The sequence below is a fragment of the Saccharomycopsis crataegensis genome, assembly GCF_037102585.1.
Source record: "Saccharomycopsis crataegensis DNA, jcf7180000000074, whole genome shotgun sequence".
Lineage (NCBI taxonomy): Eukaryota > Fungi > Ascomycota > Saccharomycetes > Ascoideales > Saccharomycopsidaceae > Saccharomycopsis > Saccharomycopsis crataegensis.
This window is the reverse complement of record NW_027043821.1, coordinates 121,028-140,446: the sequence shown is the minus strand read 5'-3', so window position 1 is coordinate 140,446 and position 19,419 is coordinate 121,028. Positions and strand designations below refer to the sequence as shown.

General features: G+C 37.5%; 7 protein-coding genes across 7 annotated transcripts; 3 read left to right on the top strand and 4 right to left on the bottom strand. All coding sequences in view use genetic code 12, as the record gives it.

Moving 5' to 3' along the window:
* Positions 1-52: 52 nt before the first annotated feature.
* On the bottom strand, positions 53-1,870 carry DASC09_019150 (TBC domain-containing protein; the record flags this gene model as incomplete). Its single annotated transcript, XM_064995518.1, has 1 exon — positions 53-1,870. One exon carries the CDS (start codon positions 1,868-1,870, stop codon positions 53-55), a length of 1,818 nt encoding a protein of 605 aa, XP_064851590.1.
* Positions 1,871-2,387: 517 nt separating this feature from the next.
* DASC09_019140 (uncharacterized protein) lies at positions 2,388-7,368 on the bottom strand (the record flags this gene model as incomplete). The annotated part of the gene is made up of 3 exons (XM_064995517.1): positions 2,388-7,140; positions 7,220-7,228; positions 7,307-7,368. 3 exons carry the CDS (start codon positions 7,366-7,368, stop codon positions 2,388-2,390), a joined length of 4,824 nt encoding a protein of 1,607 aa, XP_064851589.1.
* A 336-nt stretch (positions 7,369-7,704) lies between these two features.
* On the top strand, positions 7,705-9,225 carry DASC09_019130 (Atg21 protein; the record flags this gene model as incomplete). The annotated part of the gene is made up of 1 exon (XM_064995516.1): positions 7,705-9,225. The coding sequence occupies one exon, from the start codon at positions 7,705-7,707 to the stop codon at positions 9,223-9,225; it is 1,521 nt and encodes a 506-aa protein (XP_064851588.1).
* A 1,853-nt stretch (positions 9,226-11,078) lies between these two features.
* DASC09_019120 (uncharacterized protein) lies at positions 11,079-12,605 on the top strand (the record flags this gene model as incomplete). Its single annotated transcript, XM_064995515.1, has 1 exon — positions 11,079-12,605. The coding sequence occupies one exon, from the start codon at positions 11,079-11,081 to the stop codon at positions 12,603-12,605; it is 1,527 nt and encodes a 508-aa protein (XP_064851587.1).
* Positions 12,606-13,055: 450 nt separating this feature from the next.
* On the bottom strand, positions 13,056-14,771 carry PHR1 (deoxyribodipyrimidine photo-lyase PHR1; the record flags this gene model as incomplete). The annotated part of the gene is made up of 1 exon (XM_064995514.1): positions 13,056-14,771. The coding sequence occupies one exon, from the start codon at positions 14,769-14,771 to the stop codon at positions 13,056-13,058; it is 1,716 nt and encodes a 571-aa protein (XP_064851586.1).
* A 510-nt stretch (positions 14,772-15,281) lies between these two features.
* FAT1 (long-chain fatty acid transporter FAT1) lies at positions 15,282-17,449 on the bottom strand (the record flags this gene model as incomplete). The annotated part of the gene is given in 2 exon segments (XM_064995513.1): positions 15,282-17,410; positions 17,422-17,449. The coding sequence occupies 2 exon segments, from the start codon at positions 17,447-17,449 to the stop codon at positions 15,282-15,284; spliced, it is 2,157 nt and encodes a 718-aa protein (XP_064851585.1).
* Positions 17,450-17,900: 451 nt separating this feature from the next.
* Positions 17,901-19,292, top strand: DASC09_019090 (uncharacterized protein; the record flags this gene model as incomplete). Its single annotated transcript, XM_064995512.1, has 1 exon — positions 17,901-19,292. The coding sequence occupies one exon, from the start codon at positions 17,901-17,903 to the stop codon at positions 19,290-19,292; it is 1,392 nt and encodes a 463-aa protein (XP_064851584.1).
* Between the last annotated feature and the right edge of the window lie 127 nt (positions 19,293-19,419).

Genomic DNA, 19,419 nt, shown 5'->3' with positions numbered 1-19,419 from the left:
CTTCTAGCTTCACAATATTTCACAATTTGCCAAATTGATTATCAAAATTTTTTCAGGGCGCCCGATATTTCTCCAATTTCTCTTGAGTAATCAGATCGCTGAAAGTATCCAGCAACCCTATCAATTCATTTGCAGTTAGACCTTCCTTAACAATTATCGACTTCAAGTTTATTAACACATCATATATATTATCATCCTTTCTCTCACCGAGATTGCCATTGGTTATTAGGAATCTTTCCAAGAATTTGAAAATTCCAAGCATGATCTTCATTAGTCCTACTTCACCATCCAAACAAACAATTAAATCCCATACCCTGAACAAAATCTCTGTGGGAAGAACATTTATCAATATTGTTAGGAACCAATTGAATAGAAAGATTCCACAATTCACTTCATGCTTGACCACTAAGAAGTCGTGTAACTGGGGCATTCTAAGATGAACAACACCAATTACGATTTTAATATTAGATTCGATTTCTTTAAAAGGAGACAGGAAATATTTAAGACCACATAGAATACGAACCACCAAGTTTTCAAAAAAATTGAATGTCTCCTGCGCGGATATAAATATGAATAGCAAATGCGCGACAATCAAGTTCATTCCTTGACAATAACCAACGTTTGGATATTTTCTAATGAAACCAATTAAGACATTCTTTAACTTCTTTATCCCCGGACCATCTGGGTCTTTGAAAAAAATATTATTTCTCATTGTCCGAGCACAATCTAATCTGATCTGCTTCTCTGATTTCAATAGCGATTGTTCATGTTCTTCAATATTTACTCGATCCCAGTATTCATCATTTATCAATATTTCAAATTCCCCAGGGTTATAAAACCTGGAAGACCCAGAAGTGACCATCCATATTTTCGCTCGTAGTTGCATGGGTATCCCCAAGAAAAGTAAACTTTTAAAAGTTTTGAAAAGTCCAGAATCTAGTCTTTGTAATATTTCACCCGACTTACCAACAACATCAGCTCCGAAATCACCACTTCCAGTGGTTGAATACTGAGCGTCAGAATGTTTCAAGAGATCAATATCCACTAGAAACTGGTTCCATTGATGCAATGTTTTGGGATTTTCATCCTCATGAGCTGACAAATTATAATCGTCAATGGTATCACCAAAGTTATCAAACTTTGGCATACTATTTTTACAATTATCTTTCAAAATATAATGAGAATATGACTTTAATTCTCTTTTGCTGAGTAATGTTGGGGGTTTTTCAAATGTGTTGGAAAGCTGGCTCATCTCCATAGGTAATTTATCAATGAGTTGTTGCTTTGTGTCATATTTAAAAGAGCTAGATCTTGAGCCTGTTATTTTTGCTTTAATCTGTAGTTTTATGGACTGCTGTTGTTGTGTTGCTGGAGTTGAATACGTTCGTACTCGATGTGGATGATGAAACTCGCATTGATTCTCCGTGATATTATTGTTGCTATACCTTCGCATCTTTTCATCTTTTAGGGGCTCTGAAAAGTTATAAAGAGGATGTTCCTTAGTAGGTAATCTGAAAGACTTTCTGGGGGAGGACGCAATTATCATTGGGCAATCACTGCTAGAAAACAGCGGAGTACTCATATTGAAATCTCTGATCATCCCATTTAGATTGCTAGAAACAAGATCGACATCACTATTATCAGGTTCATAGGCACCATTCACATTACTTTTGCTTCTTTGAAATGCAAAATCAGTATTAGTTTCACGTTTCCCTTTTTTCATTGTACACATTGACACTTTTCTCAATAACCTTTGGGCCTTTATTGGGTTATCTTCCCTTTCTCTGTGACTTATAGGCTGTTTCTCCACCAGGGTTGTGGCATCAGCTTTTAGCGAAAGAGAAAGACTTTGGAATGGGCCTGAAAACATAACATTTGTGACTGTTTCCTTATATATTTATATTTTTCTTCTTCTTCTTCTTTACTCTGGTTTATGATTATTGTCTTGTGTTTGTTATGGTTTTCTCAACATCACCAATTTCTGGGTCGCATTTTGCTTTTTTTTTTTTTTTTTTTCTGGCTTTGCTTGAGAGATAAGTGCTGCGCTGCTGGTATTTTCCATTACATTCAGTCCCCAATGTTCTTGCTGCCATCCTTAATTAAAATTTTTTCATTCTGCCTCTCTGATTTTCCACTTTAAAAATCTAGGAGTGTTTAGAATGCCCCCCTATCTCCCCAAAGAAGTGTGGCTGATGAACGGCGTATTCTATCATATAAATTGTTACAAAAATCTTTATTGTTTCTATGAATATTAAAATAACGAAGCATGGTACCTAGAAATAACGGTAACTTAAAAATCAAGAGAAAAAAAAACATCCAAATGAATAAAAACTAGAATTCAATGAACACAAAAATATAATAAACAGAACATACAAATTCATAAAAAATCATAAGACTGTCGCAGGCTTTTTGTCTATTGTCTTCAGGGAATCGTCTTTCTTTTCACTTTTAAGGTTTGCAGTGGACCGCTTTCCATTCTTTTTCTGTCTGCCATCATTCTCTTTAGAGGATTCAGTGGTCGGACTTATTGCTTCTTTGCCTTTCCTCTTATCCAGCGGTCTCTTCTTTTTTTGCTTCCCCTTTTCCACAAGCTCAGCAGTTGTATCCTTCTTCTGTTCACCATTGGCATGTTTCTTCTTTGTCTTTGCCTCACTCTTTTGGTCATCAGTCATGTTATCTTTGCCCGGATTTTTCTTCTGGTCCACAACCGATGCGGTTTTCTTCTTTTGTGAATGATTTTTCTTATTATTGATAACCTTTTTGTTTTTGTCTGCCTTCAGACCACCCACATTATCTGGTTTACTCAACTTCTTTTTGTCCTTTGTTTTCACATTATTCTCAAAAGCACTCAATTCATCTTGTACTCTTTTGGATTCCTCCTCAAACCATTTATTAAATTCTTCTTCCTGTTGGATTTCAGCTAAGGTTCTTCTGGATGCCTCTTTTTCTAACTTGGCTTCCTTTTTCAAACTCTCTTGAAGAATAATATCCGCCAAATTTAATTTCCCATTGTCTTTTGACACGCTGCCACCCAATAATGGGAATTCTTCTTCGTTCTTCTTAGGCTTGGCATATGAGAGAATTACCGGAGCAGCAGAAGTGCCAACCTTGGTGTTGATTCCTTTTCCTCCAATAGTTACAGATTTTTTATTAGAAGGTTTTTCTTCACTATTGGAAGATTTCGACCAAGGATTTCCAGGGGTTCTCGTTTCCTTGGCCACTTCGTGCTTAATCATTGAAATCTTGCCAAAATTATTACTAAATTTCTTCTTTCCTTCTTTCACTGACATCTGCTCAGTTGAAAGGGTCGGCCAATAAGTTGATGACGTCGCCAGACTCGAAGGTTTCTCTGAATTTATTAGGCTTGTAGATTTAGTTATTTGTGAACTTGTACCATGAGCGGCTATTCTAGATGATGAGCCAATTTGAGAGCTATATGAAGGAGCAGGTGAGCTTTTTGGAATTCCAATAGGAGAAGACGCGCCTGAGCGATAAGCTTCCTGTTTTGATAAATGATTAGAAGGCGGAGACAGCTGTATTAGATTAGCAAATTCAGGTATTTCATCAGCGCCAACACCAATACCATTTATGAAAGAGGGACGCCTCATATTGCTACTACTAGTTCTGGCCAAAGATTTCCTTCTTCTGGTTACCACAACAAAATTTTCGGCATCTTCACCATCATCAATAGCAGAACTATCAGTGAATGATGTATAATCCAGTAAATCAATCCCTTTTATTCCTATTAAAGAGGAGGCACTCGATTTTCTAATATTGACATTGGCACTACCTGTGTCCATAGAACTTTTGCGTCTTTGACGTTCGTGAGTCGATAGTTTGACTTTTGGAAGTTTACCTTTATTAAGCTTCAAATCGATTAGTGGCTCAAATTTGGATCCTGGCGCGATGTAATTTTCACTAAATGATTTTGTATCAAATATAAACTGATGTAACCTTTGCCTAGCATGACGGAACTTGTAAGTATTTATTGAATAATCGACATCTTTCACAACACCACTTCGTAAGGTAAGGAAAAACTTAAAATATCGATCTAATTTGAAGCAGACCGATTGGTCTAAATATTTTTGAGAAATATCACGGTGATTAACTAAAATATCTATCATATTGTGAAAGATATACCAACAGCACAGCTCGAACAATCGCTTGGCATTAAGCTGAAGAGCATATCTGATCAATAATGATACGTTTTCGGAATCAATTAGCTCGCAAATATAGTATTGGAGATAATCCTTCAAATCGAGTAGAAGCCATTCATCACACAAATCAAGCAACTCAAAGACATAGTTGAAAAGCTCGTACCGGTCCTGGAACTCAAAAAGATTTAGTGGATTATGACCATACAAGTATCTTAAAATTACTTCAAAATGTGTTTTGCTGACATGCTCAAATTCCACAGTTCTATCATCATCATCCTTTGACCAATGGTTTGCAAAACACCGGCGGAAAAAATGGGATCTGGAAGACAATAGATTGGACGATACAAAAATTGTTTCACCATCTTGTAAAACCACTTTTGCGTCAAGAATTTGTCTGAACTCATTGTTCCTAGTTACCAACTTATCTAATGATTGAATCAAAGGTTCTTCACACTTGAATTTGTTCACCACATTAACCATTTTGAACATTCTTCCCAAAACTAATACAGACTTCTTCGTGGCCTGAATCAACAGTGAAGCTTGCTCCCCTATAGAGAATTCCTCCCATAGATGAATTTCTTCATCAGTATACGCAAAGTGCAATAACACAAGGATCCCAAGTACAGGAATATCTGACGAAAATGAAACAACTTGCTTATCGAGATCAACATGTACGAACAAATCATCAGAAGTAAGGGTGTTGCCCTTGATAAATAAATCAAAGAGAACCAGGGAGCGAGCCGCAAGGATTTCTGGGATGACGTTAATGAAAACTCCTTCTACTTCAAATCTCCATGTGTTTGAGTCATAGATATTGTGTGTTTTGATTGATTCAGCGATTACCATAAAATCTGTTGCCTTGAGGTCTGAAGCAATTATTTGGTAGACCTTGGAGGGATCGGAAGACTTGTACCATCGATCTAAATATGCTTTATAAAGCAAATCATTTTTATGGTTCGTGATTTGAGATTTATAATTATGCGAAAGATCAGCTTGATGTCTTTTGGCAATCAATCTATGGAATTCATCTTCTTCTTCTAAGTCATCTTTAATAGCTTCGAGAAAACGGCAAGCAAAATAGCATTCGTCATTCAAAACCTCGTCATTTTCAATATTGGAAGCCAATGGGGATAAGCATCTTATATCTTCGTAGAATGAGCTTTTGCGCAACTTCAAAGGTACAGAATCCACATCATCTTTGAGAAACCCAAATGTAGAGAAGGAAGGATCACAACAAACCTTGACAATACGGTTAATATTGCATGCTTTCACAGGCTTATTAGAATTCTTTGTCACCCCCGCAACTGATAATACTCCTTTCCGTTTATATACAATTCCTTCATATGTGGCAACAATCACTGACCCATCAGCTCCAATATCCACATCAATGGCCATCATTCCATGCCTTTTGGGACCCCAAGCCACATTGTACTCAACTGATGATATAAGATGAGATGCACTAGACCATGCTTCATCCAATGAAAAAGTGACCACATAACCATTTTCATATAATAAACCAATAAAGTTTCCTTTGCCCGATATCTTGCGAATGGTGCTTTTTGCACTTACTCGTTGTGGTTCGAACATGTCAAACCTCCCGAGTCTACCAGTGTTGTTATTGAATTCAGAAGCGCTCGAAGGAGGTACAATCCTGGCGTGAAAAGAGTTCATGTAGATATGAATATCCCCCGCTTGAGTGAGTACACACGTAGCAAATTCTAAAGCAAAGACTTGTTTTATCGGACCATAAGAAATTGGCAATTTCAAAGGTGAATTTTGCACCATTGCATTGCGACGGGATTTGTACTTAATGGCTTTACTATTAGATAGTGCCCCAAATTGTCCGATATTCAACCCCCAAAAGAAGATTGATGAATCGCTAAAGGCTAAAGAATGAATCTTAGAACTGGAAATCCCAATAATTTGAGCTCGTTTCACCTCAGATGATAGAATTTGTTCAGGAATATTATTATATTCTGAGTCAGTTTCATAACCTAATTGGCCGTAGGAGTTAGATCCCCATGCGTAAAGTTTACTGTTTGAATCAAGAGCTAAAGTGTGATCTTCACTGACACTAACCATCTCAATGTGAAGATTTTCAAAGTATCCAACCCTTTGGAACGAGTACTTAGGCACCAAATCATTAGTACCTAAACCTAATCTACCAAACTTATTCGTTCCACAGACTAAGACGTTGCCAGTTCTCTCAGTTGTTAATACCATTGTATGAAACTTAGAAATCTGTAGCTCTTTGACACGTGGGCGAATAAGACCGTGTTTGCGATCAAGCTTTACCTTATGGGGATTGTTAAGCTTATCATCAGCATCACCACAGCCCAAAATATTATTGACATTTGAGCCAAGGGTAAAAATTTCTGCCGCCCCTCTAATTTCGCTATTCCACCAGTCTGTCGAGTAGCCACAGGCACTCTTTTCCTTTATTTGGGCTTCACCTTCATTATTTTCATTATCAGGTCCAGGAAATCTCTCTCCAACATTAAATCCAATAACAGAGTTATTATAATGATCATCCTCTTTACCAATGCTCATGGCCATTAGTTTGAAATTTCTTGGGTCGCATAATTCGTATCCTAACTGAATTGCCGTTAATCCTTCTCTATCTTTAATCGAACACATCTCGTCCCTAGTTTTCACATCTATATATTCTGATTGGAGTAGGATCTTCACACATCCAAAGTTTCCATTCCATATTGCTGAACGTAAAGGAGTTCCACCATTTTCAAATTCCACCGCCATAAGAGCTGCCGAGACCAGTCCTCGGTTCTTTTTAATTAATTTAAGTAACAAGTCATCTCTTCCTGATATGCAAAGCCAATGTAATAAGTTTCTGCCAAAAATATCACGTTTCTGTATAGTTTCAGAATCTACCGAGCTGATATATGAAGATAGTTCAGCTTCATAATTAATTTTTGTTTCGTCGTCCCCGGTGGACGAGGAAACTGGGTCAAAAGTTGCGGCAGTGCTGCACCTGTGTTAGCAAAAATAATAGTCTTTTCAAAAAGTAAAAGGGGAGTCCAAAGATATCAAATATTATCACATACAATGCGAAACTAAAACATTTTTCGTGTGCTTTCCATCTAGTGTTAAACGGTTGGCCGAAAACAGACTCGGGAAGTTTTTTTTGTCACCTCGAAGGAGATTTGGTGATGTAGACCGGGGCTGCAAAACCGCCAGAGAATTCAGGCTTCATCTTCCTTCTTTAGATGGGGGAATGGAAAATTTGCAGGGAGATCTGAATGTATGATCTAAAATAAGCATATATATATATATACATTGATTATAATGTGGTGCCTGTGTCTCATTGATTGTTACTGCTGTGTAGATCTATTGGTATTCTCTAAAATACAGAGTGCGTTTAGTAGCGGATACATCTATGATTTCCAAATCCTTGGGTGATGCCAAATAAACCCACGATTGAAGGTCCTTTAAAACCATAATATATAAAAACCATAACGCAAAACATAATAAAAGAATAACATTATAAGCAGTACTAACATATCTCTGTCAAATATTACTGCTCACACTCATGGACTGGAATAATAACTCTAGATATGGAGCTGGTGGCGGGGGCACCAGCATCCAATGCCTCAACTTCAATCAAGACTTCTCTTGTCTTGGAATGGGTACCGATAAGGGTCTTAGGATCTTCAATTGTGACCCTTTTGGGGAATGCTTTTCTCAGCGAGAATCAGGAGGAAACAAAATTATAGAGATGTTGTTCTCTACATCTTTGGTTGCCGTGGTTAATAATGCGTCAACTAGAAGACTCAAAATCATCAACACAAAAAGAAAATCTGTTATTTGTGAATTGACTTTTCCAAGCGCGGTAATCCGTGTCAAACTTAATAGAAAAAGATTGGTAGTCGTCCTTGTGGACCAAATTTTCGTTTATGACGTTAGCTGTATGAAGTTGCTACATACAATTGAGACCACACGTAACCCTCAAGGCATTGTGGCTCTATCGGTAAATGATGAATCTATTTTAGCTTATCCTGCCCATTCATCGAGCTTTGGGAGCAATACTTCGGGTATGCGGAAGGCAAGTAACGGCAGTGGAATTGATCAACATCCTTTGCTGGACGTGGTTTCAACTGATAGTAACCTCACACTCAATGGTGGCAATTCAACAAGCGGGAAAATTCAAACCAATGGCACAATTATCATTTACGATGCTTTGAATATCCAACCAATGAATGCTATTGTGGCCCATAAAAGTGAACTTGCCACAGTGTCTTTAAATAGTGAAGGAAGTTTGGCGGCCACCGCATCACACAAGGGAACCATCATACGAGTATTTGAAACCAGGCCAGGCGGTAAGAAGATTGGTGAATTTAGAAGAGGTATGGCGGGAACATTGATTCATTCATTGAACTTTAATTTAGATTCGACATTGTTGTGCTCTTGTTCAAGCAACCAAACTATCCATATTTTCAAATTGGGCAGTGATAACAATAGTGGCATTCCAGGTTCGGCTGAAAATGATAATGATATCGAAAATAATGGTGAAGAAGGTAACGAACTTCGTAGAACAAGCACAAGCTCTTCAATTGCTTCATCCCAAAGTGCAAGGGTTTTAGCCTCAACTCACGAAGCCGATATTTCCACACAGCCTGCCTCGCCAACTGATGAGCTGTTGATCAACTCACTCTTGTCAAATAAGAAAAGGTCTTCCTCTATATCTGGTCTTATTTGGAGCAAATCAAAAAAATTCAGCAATTTAATTATGACAAACTATCTTCCTCAGCAATTAACATCTATTTTGGAGCCTGTCCGCCATTTTGCCTTTATTAAACTACCAAAATCAAGAGCCAAGATTGATCAAGATGGTAACGAAATACTAGAATCCAGTGATGGCGATAATTCTGCTGGCGGTTCCAGTAATGGTGGTCCAAATTTTGGAGGAACTCTTAGTGTGGTGGCATTGAGCCATAATCTGAGTTATGTTATGATCGCCACTGACGAAGGGATGTTCTACATCTACAACGTCCCACTTGAAAAAGGAGGGGAATGCGTTTTAATCAAACAGTATTCATTGCTTGATGAATGATCTTTTTATCAAATAGATTTTAATTAAATGTCAATGAGTTATGGGAGAATGTGGTAGCTTTAAGCGGTAAAGTGTGATTTGCAGGATTACTTTTATTTTATTTATTTCATTTTTTTACAATGAGTCGTTTTAAGTTCTTACTAAACTTGAAACATATATGAAGATAGTATTATTTGATCAGTGGAAAAATTGAATGCTTTATTGTGGTATGGGATTTGCTTTTTAGTATCCTAGTTAGTTATTTCATCTTTGGGGCCTAAGAAAATAAAAATGAAAAATATGTGCTGTATTCCATGGTTTCATTTGTCAAACACATGATTTAGAATGATATTATGGTTTTTCCTTATCTTTGATTGAATGCAGAAGTGGGTTATTTTGTTTTGTTTTGTTTGTTTTTTTTGTGCTTGTTTATGTATGTATATTTGCTTATATCACTCTAATTGATATAAATTTCTATCACAATATGTTGGTATTTTAAATAAAAAAATACAATATTCATTTATTTTTGTATCTGTATTCGCGACATGATTAAAACATTTGAGAAGAATGACAAACTCTTGATACCTCGTCATCAGTGCATTAGCATGGCGATGTATTTCTTTACAAATACCTGTCTCTGTCCATTATTTTGTGTTCTTTTTGATGAATTGAGAGCTCCACTCAATATAACGCAAATAATTCTTTTTGGTCTGCACTTATTTATTGAGTTCTGCTTGAAGATGGTGCATCAATTGGTGTTAGTTCGACAGTCATGGGGCTGAATGAGGCACACAGAATGAGTTTTTGCGTGAGTGTCGAGAACCGAAAGATGTGTGTTACTTTTTTTTTTTTTCAGCCTCATTTAGATGTTTTTTGGCAGTTTCCTTTGGTGAGTGATGGTCTTCTGGTATCGTGTTTTGACGTCAATGATTCTGCTTCTACCATTCACCATCACTCAGTATGTATATGCGACGTTTCAAAGCCGTTACTAATGAAGAACCTGCCTCCAAACACACGGTGAACTTTCAAAGCTCATGTATGTATATACATTGAATTGGGAGAATAAGGGCCTCTGATAACAGAATATCTACTTTCTCATTGTTTACTTTCCTATTTTTTACTTTCCTTTTATTCTTATGATTTTGATCGATTCCCTTAAATCCATGCGAATTGTGGGATTATCGAATATTTGTGGGGGTTGGCACCAAGTTAGTCTAATTCAAATATGTCATGTATCTTCAATACAAAGCGATATTATAATAAATTAAACTTGGAATGGTTATCTATTTATGTGGGCTCTTCACCACGCTGGTGTAAATTGTAGATTTGGTTGAAATTCCATCTTTTGAACGGCTAAACATAGAAATCCAGCACAGCCTGTCTTCTAAAACAACTGATAAACAAATAAGAAAAGGAAAATTTCATAAAAAATGAATTGAATATATGGATTTATTGTTATTTTAATATCTATTCATATACAATAAATGAGGATTGAGGGTCTTTTCTTTTCTTTTTCTTCTTTTTTTATCCTTTCTCTTTTGAAGGACCATAATGGTGAGGACCACTTAAATACCACATCTTGCAATTATGTCAATTGCCCCAACTCCATCATCTCCTGAATCTTTAGACCTAATAATAGCTTCAATTTTCGTATAATTATCATCATATTTCCCACTTTTTTTGACAGCTTTTTAGTGCTTCTAAGTTAGTATGCTCTTTTATCGTGCTTCCCAATTACAAATAGCTTTCCTCAGAAATATTTTTGTCCTGAGTGAAGATAACTTTGTTTCCCTGCATGGTATACTTTTTCTTCTTTGATACCTTGTGTTTTCAAATAATTCTGATCCTTTAATAACTCTATCGTCTCATTCAAAATGGTCAGTGAGCCAATGAAGATCTCTTCTTTGTTGAACTATGATATACTTCAGACACCTTACTGGCCTGGCACTTCTTACAACCCCAGAGAAAGCTGTGTCCGTGAAACTTGTCCAAAAGGAAGAGAAATCTGGAAGAATGAAAAAGAATTGAATCCAACATATAATTTAGCGTATCCAGCTTCTGAAAACCCAATTCCAAGAGCTTCCAACTCACGTTTAGCCGATTATTGTGGTCCTCTTGATTGCTCAAATGATAACAAGCAGGAAGTCATAAAGGGTTCTAAGCGTACTGTTTATCCCATCAAAATGGAAGATACTACTTCATTACCTCTTACAGAATCTTCACAATCGTTTTCGTCAACACCAACATCATCGTGTCTTTCATATTCATTGGTGTCACAAAGCTCCTATGAAGGTCATGAGTCTCAACTTCTAAGTGCAAAACAAACCAATAATGGTGAATTCTCTTTAACACCAAAAGCCTCTATGATGGATCCACTTTCTGTATCACCACTTTCTAATTCTGAAATTACTGCCATAAACTGTAACCTTCCTCCAATATATGGTGCTATCACTAGAAGTCGTTCCACTCCTACCCTTCCTTCTTCCACAAATTCTGAATACCAGATTACTTCGTCATCAAAAAGCCCACATTCATCCCTTAAACTTGCCAAACGTCGTCATTATACTCCAATACAACCAGCTTCTGCTATTCAGAAAAGGACTGGAAGTGCACGTCCTCAAGGAAGGCCCTTTACTAGCAAGCTTGACGCTCGGTTTTTCTTGCATGATTCAATGGAAAGCTTAATTTCTGGAATGATAAGAAATACTGACTTACAAATGAGGTATTATGACTTGGTTCATACTTCCACACTTGATCTGAGATGCACATTAGGAGATTCATACCATGATATTGGAAATGGGCTCTCACTTAAGTTATTGAATGTAAAGAGACCTCTTTCTGAATCGCGGCAACCTCAATTCAAGAAGGTTAGCTTCAGCGGTTCTTATAATATCCATAAAAGAGAACAAAAGCTTGAAAATAGAGTTATGGTAGATTCTAGAGAGCCAAATGTGCATGCCACTCTTTGCAAGGAATTTTCTTATCCAGAGTTGAAGTTTGTGAAAATTATAAGAAATTCCTCTCTGAGGGTCCTTAAAATTGAGACTTTCAGGTCTGGTGAGGCAGATTCCAGCCGTTATGATGAAGAAGGTGACTTTCAAAGGTACGAGAGTCCTACTTTCCCGAACATTGAGGTAGCTAGCAATGCTAAATATGAAGCGTGTTCTCCAGAATGGGTCAAAAAGACCATTGCTTATCCACGGTACAAATCTAGAATGAAACTTCATTTACTTCCAAACAGCGACTGTTTTGTTGTGTACAACGATTTCCAGATGTTACAATGGGACTTGACAAGTGGCAATTTGAAGCAAACTGTCTTGAAGAATAAAAAAGTTATTATTCTTACTGGCTGTGGAAATAAAGAGTTGGATGAAATTTTGGGTACAAACTTCAATCGTTAATCACCAAAGTGTCTTTATTTATTAACTTTAAATGCTCATTATTACTTGTGTGTTGCTTTCTTTATTTTATATTATATTATATTCCATATCATCATTATTTAAATGCTTATTTTTTATGATTGCTATTAATATTTATTTCTCTTTGCCTTTTACTAAAATCTTTTTTCACTAGAGGTTTTTGCCCAAGGAAAATTGTAGACAATTTATTGCACTGCAACTTGTTTCCAAGAAAGGTATGGATCACGGTTCATGTTTCAACTTACAAATATTATTATTGCAATGAAACAAAAAACTACTAGGCACATAAATAAAGCCAAATAATGATTCAAAAATTCAGGATTCTAAACACAAATAAGTAAATTTCATGCAATCATTGGCCTATATAGTGTACCAAAAATATCGATTTAGCATTTTTACTTTATTGCTACAGTTTACCATTATGCTTCACCTTTAGTTCTTCATTCTATCGTACCAGTCCAAAGCCCTTTCACGGCATTTACTGTGTTCAACCATTGGCTCAGGATAACCATTGGCTCTAGCATCGGCAGAAAATCCATTCGAATATGGGTTGTGAACTTTATTATCAGGAATATCTTTCAATTCAGGCACCCATTTTTTAATATACTTTGCGGCATCGAATTTCTCACTTTGAGTCCAAGGGTTCATGATTCGGAACCATGGCTGGGAATTAACACCAAAACTACTGATGAATCCCCATCCACCATTATTGGAAGCAAAGTCTCCATCGACCAAGTGTTCCATGAACCATCTCTCACCATATCTCCAATCAATAAGGAGATGCTTAACTAAGAATGATGCTGCAATCATACGATTACGGTTCGAGGTGTACCCCGTGGCAACAAGCTCTCTTATTGAAGCGTCAATCACAGGATATCCCGTCATACCTTCACACCACTTTTCGAATTGTGAAGCGTCATTCTCCCATTCAAGATCCTCACTCATGGGACCAGTGAAAGACTGATACATGCAAATAGTTGGCCAATGAGCAATGACATGCTTATAATAATCTCTCCAGGCTAATTGGCGTACATATTCGAGAGTACTTCCTTTGAAATTCAAAGATTTATCACCAATTGAATTGTCAGTGATGATTTCACTCATAATAGTTCTCAATGAGATAATTCCATTCGCTAGGTAGTGACTTATACGGGAAGTTGATGGCTTTGATAAATCACCACGGCCAGTGGAATATTTTGTGAGTTTTGGAGAACTGAGGAAGGATTTCACGGTTTTCAAGGCACTTTCTTCACCAAGATGATATAAATCATCAAAGTTCTGTCTCTGGGACGCTGTTAGCTCATATTCTGTAGGGATACCAGGAACTGTTAAAGCTTTGTCATTTTCGTCATAATGGAAATTTTCATTAATGTCGCCCACTAATTCATAATCAAAGAAAGGATATTCGTCCTCTTTGGATTCCTCATTTCTGTCTTTCAAATATTGCAACCAACAATTGAACCAAGGTTTGAAGACTTTGAACTGTCCGCCTTGCTTTGTGGATAAAGTACCTGGTTTCACCAAGCATGTGTCGTTGTACAGGTTAAATGCGATATTGTTCTTTGCAAGCTGATCATTTAACGAGGACAATAACCTAAGTTCATCGACTTCATATTCCATATTAGTGAAAACTGCGCCAATATTCCTCAGTTTGCAGAAACTTTCAATACAACTGGCGATCTCCAGCTTTTTCTCAGCCTCCACTATATATAGTGGAATTTTCTGTTTTTTTAATTTTTTCTGTAACAACTTCAAACTTTCAAGACGATAAGTCGCCTGAAATGGGCTCATTGAATGCGTTTTCCAGGATTCTAAGCAAATCACCCAAAATGTCACCAATGGAACTTTTAACTTGCGGGCCGTCATACTGGCTTTATGAAGGGCGACATTATCCTTCATTCTTAGGTCACGAAGAAACATATGAGCAACAAGTTTCCCATCTGAAGATATCTTGTTCAACATGGAGTTTCTGGATGACTCGGTGGAATCCAACCGTTTCTGAAGAATGTAGTACGGCTTATCGCCATCATTGTCGTAGCGTTTGGCGAGTTTCAACGTCGATGATCGGGGATAATAGGGGCTGGAGAAGGTTCCAAGAGAATTGTTGGGGCTTTCAATCTTTTGTTTCTTCACAGGAGGCTCAGACATCTTTCAGAATTTGTTGTTACAACATATTTCCCGTAAGTAGATAGCATAGTTTTGTCCACAAGTGCTCAATTTATTTTTAATTTCTATTCATGGAAAATTGTCAATTGCTTATGCACAAGCATGACGCTGCGTCAAATGGAAAAAAATGGAAACAGGAAATGACAATTAGCAGAAACTGGGCACTTGATGAACGCAAGGAATAAAACCAGAAAACTCACAATAGGAAGTTCAGAAAGTTTAGGTTCTTCAGACTGCTCTTACTCTCACAGCCACTTTAAAATCTACTTTGCATGTTTATCTGATATCTAATATTCAGTTTAGACATAGGTTTTCTTTTCAAATCTTGATGTGCTATGCTGTAAATGGTAAAAAAACAACAACAGAAAAACAACAACAGAAATATATATGTGTTTATTTATATATAAATATAATCTTACTCTACGGATAAATAAAAATATCAGATCATAGCTTAATAAAAATATCAGATCATAGCTTAATAAAAATATCAGATCATAGCTTAATATCAGCTTTCACAATAGCTTGCCAGTCTGCCTTGGTTAGTCTCTTATACTCATTCTTGGTCAACCAATATACTTCCTCGCCATCTTTACCGCAGGTTTCATTTTCATAAAACTCCTCATTCTTATAGTAATTCTTGATGATCTTATGAGTATCCGTAGTTTTGTATTGTTTCACAATTTTCACAAACACAGGAACAGCATACTTAGGTAAATGCGTTTGGGCATGGTGAGCCAATGTTTTCAACATCTCACTCGTAAATGTGTTATGAGGGATTAAATCATCTGCCTTTCCGGCCTCCTTTTCAATCTTTTCAATGAGTTCAAGATTTGGTTTCAAAATCACGTAGCCTGCACGACCTTCATAACCTGGCACCTTGAGACCCACAACAACAGCATTTTCAACTAATCCCAGCTCGTTGAATTGTATTTCCACTTCGTTGGTACTGACATTTTCACTTTTCCAACGGAAAGTGTCACCCAATCTATCCACAAAATAAAATAATCCATAAGAATCCTTTTGTAGTAGGTCCCCAGTTTTCATCCAGCAATCATTTTTGCGGAAAACATTGGTGACAATTTTCTTGCTCGTTTCACTAGAATCATTTTTATATCCTTGAAAGTCTTTGTAGGTAGATTTAGAATTCATGATACGGAATAGAAGTTGACCTGGTTCGCCAACCTTCGGCTCACGAGAGAGCCCATCCTTTGGATCACGATAAATTTCATCAGGATTTTCTGAATCCATCTTCACAAGCCTTTGTTGGAAAGAAAGTATAAAATTGATAAACGTACCATAATTACGACACGCCCCGATTCCAAAATCACCATATTGAAATGAAGTGGTGGCAATCGGAGATTCCGTGGAAGCAAAAAACTCACCCACGGCATCAATATGGAATCGTTCTTTGAACAGACCCCAAATGTCTTTTCGTAAACCATTCCCATAGGCGACTTTCACGTTGTGAGTTGTTTCAATCGCCGGGTTAGGAGGGCGACTTAGTAAATAACGGCAAATTTCGCCAACATATTGGATGTGAGAAGCTCCAGAGACTTTTGCCTGGTACCAAAAATTGCGAGCTGAAAATTTGTCAGTAATAGCGATACATCCACCTTGAGTAAGTGTCGGCAAGAGGCCTAGAATTGAAGCAGTCGAATGATATAATGGCATAGCAGAGAACACAGTTGATTTGTCATTGATTCGCACAATTCTCCCATATAGAGAGGCTCCCAAGTCAATTTTACGCCAACTCATAATAGCAGCTTTTGGAAGACCTGTCGTGCCTGAAGTGAAAATATAACAGCCAGGTGACCATGACTTATCGGAATAGTTACGAAGATTGTCCGGAAGACGGAACTGATAAGAATCTTGGGAAGTGATGCGCGCAAGAATTGATGATTCATCAACAAAGTTAATGCTGAGATCTGGAATCTCAGAATTAATGAGCTTTAGAGTGGCTGATTCAGAGCCATCTTCATTAAAATAAACTCCCTTTCTTGTTGTTTCATCAATGAAGGCCTGACAAATTTCAGATACTTTCATACTATGGGCTAAAGGATGTGAGGCAACGTTATAATTGAGAAATGCTGGTTTAGCCCCGATGTTCCAAAGAGCAAACCAATAAAATACAAATAATGGCCTATTGTGCATCCCAATCCCAATACTGTCATCTGGCTTGATGTTATATTCGTTAACAAGGATATACGAGAGTCGAAGAACAATATCGTAAAGTTCTTGGTATGTATATGTCTCGATATTGAATTGAGGGCTTGATAAATCACTTGGATCACCCTTGATGATGGCAGGGGAGACGTATACTAGGGCCTTCGAGTTTGGATGCTTTTTAACTTGTTTTTCAAAGGTGTACCAATAATTCAATCTATGAGAAAGCACTAAATAGCCATAATGAAGTACCGCTCTGACAAAATAAGTGATGATGAACCAATCATCACTAACTCGATGACGCCGATCAAAGGAAGCCCAGAGACCAAACAACTGGTTAAGAAGCAGGATTTGCAATTCTCTCCATCGCACATAGAGTTTGTAGAATACAGACTGAAGGACTGGCATCACTGGGATCTTGAAGATTCTAGCATCCAGTAAGGCTCTTTCGGTCTGCTCTTAATCATACTGACTTTTTTTTGACACAAAAATGGCATTTTTGGAGAAGAAGAAGATCATCGATCGACAGAAAGTCACGCTACACATACATTGCAACGTCGAAGCCTGCATAGCGGCAGACTTCACACGATATTTGCATAATTGTACATACAACAATGCAAAGCCACTACCCGGTCATCCATACACCAATCATTTCCCCAATCGCTCAAAAAAAACAAACAAAGAAAAAAAAGCATCATCGCCGCAAACCAATTTTTCTCGCTTCAATTCTTCTAACCACCTTCAAAGACCAGGGTTAACTAACTCAAAAATCTGTTATTTTTCCAGTTTACGCGTTGTTTACAAACATAAATAAAGGGCAATCAAAGTAGTGGTAGCGGACCTGAACTCATTGACATAGCACAATTATTTATTGAACTACATATCACCCTAATTCAGCAAAATTTTTTAATTTCGCAGTCGTTGCTTTTTGGCCACCCAAATTTCCTTATGAATAACGAAAACGAGCAAGCCGCTAGCGCGGTCGCGGTAGCCAATGCAATAACTATTGACCCAGAAGTCATTGGCCAAATGAAAAATGAACACCAAGCTACTCAAAACCTCCCGGCAAATCTTGAGGAAGTCCTTCAAAGTCATGCAGTTTCCCAGCAGCACAGTGAAGCCCAATCTGAGGCTGCCGTTGCTGCCGCTCAAGACGCGGAACAACAACAGCACCAACATCAACAACAGCATCACCATCATCAACAGCAGCAACAGCAGCAACAACAACAGCAGCAACAACAACAGCAGCAGCAGCAACTCCATCAACAACAACCACAAGATGATGTTAGCAAAAGCCAGCCACGTCTCTTACCGAGAACTAAACCAGTTCATCGTACTTTTGCCCTTGATCCTGATTTGAATATTAACATGTCTTTGGGCGGCGTTAATGTCAATGTGGTTCCTGGTATAAATAATGCTGCGAGACTTTCGATAAACCAAAATGAAAATACACCAGATGCACAATTCATTGGAAGAATTATCACTAGTGACTGCACAAGATGTAAAAAGCCATTTGCTACCCCTGACACAGGAAAAGTTTATAAATTATGTCCACATTGCCGTGACCTACAAAGAGAAAGATCTAGAAGATGGCAAACAAAAACTAAAAGAAAGGATGGTGCGTGTAGACGTTGTGGCCAAGCTATTCCAGCCGAACATAGTGAATTTGTCTTATGCCCTGGGTGCAGAATGGCTCTTAGGGCAAGAAAAGCCAATCGGGCAGCTCAAGGCAAATGTGTTCATTGTTCTGGCCCTAACGATTCTTCTAATGGTGACTACAAGGTCTGCCAAAGATGTCGTGATAATGATAAGATGAGAAGAACAAAATTAGAAAAGCAGGGGGCATGTAATCGATGTGCGAAGCCATTGTTACCAGAGGATATCAATAGTTATAAAGTTTGCTCTCGCTGCAGAAATAGAAAGAAGAGACCGGCTCACAGTGATCAATCCCAAGCAGAAGCTGAACAACAAAAGATCAATGCTCAGGCTGTGGCAGATGCTGCAGCAACAGCTACCATGGGTTTGAATTTTTCGCAATTTACACCAGAAGTGCAACAACAGTTTATTCAAATGCAGCAACAACAGCGACAACAACAAGCTCAACAACACCAGCAACAGTTGCATAATGCCCAACACCAGCACCAGCAACAACAAGATAATCATAATTATTTGACTGAGAACCTTGTGCAACAATTGCAATCTGCGGCTGCCAGTAACTTTGCCAACGCTGCTCTTGGATCGAGAAAAGAACATGTCAAAGAGGAAGTTGGCAAGGCTGAAGAACAAAACAACTTGTTTTTGAATCCTGAAGCTGAAGATATGAAGCCAAAGAAGGAATGATTTTATTGTGGCTTATGCTATCAAAATGCTTCTTGTGATTGAGTCTCTGGCCATTGTTTGTCGTTTTTATCTTTCTAAAATTTTTCTTTAATTGGTTTTACTGTGTTTTATTTTTCATTACGCTTTG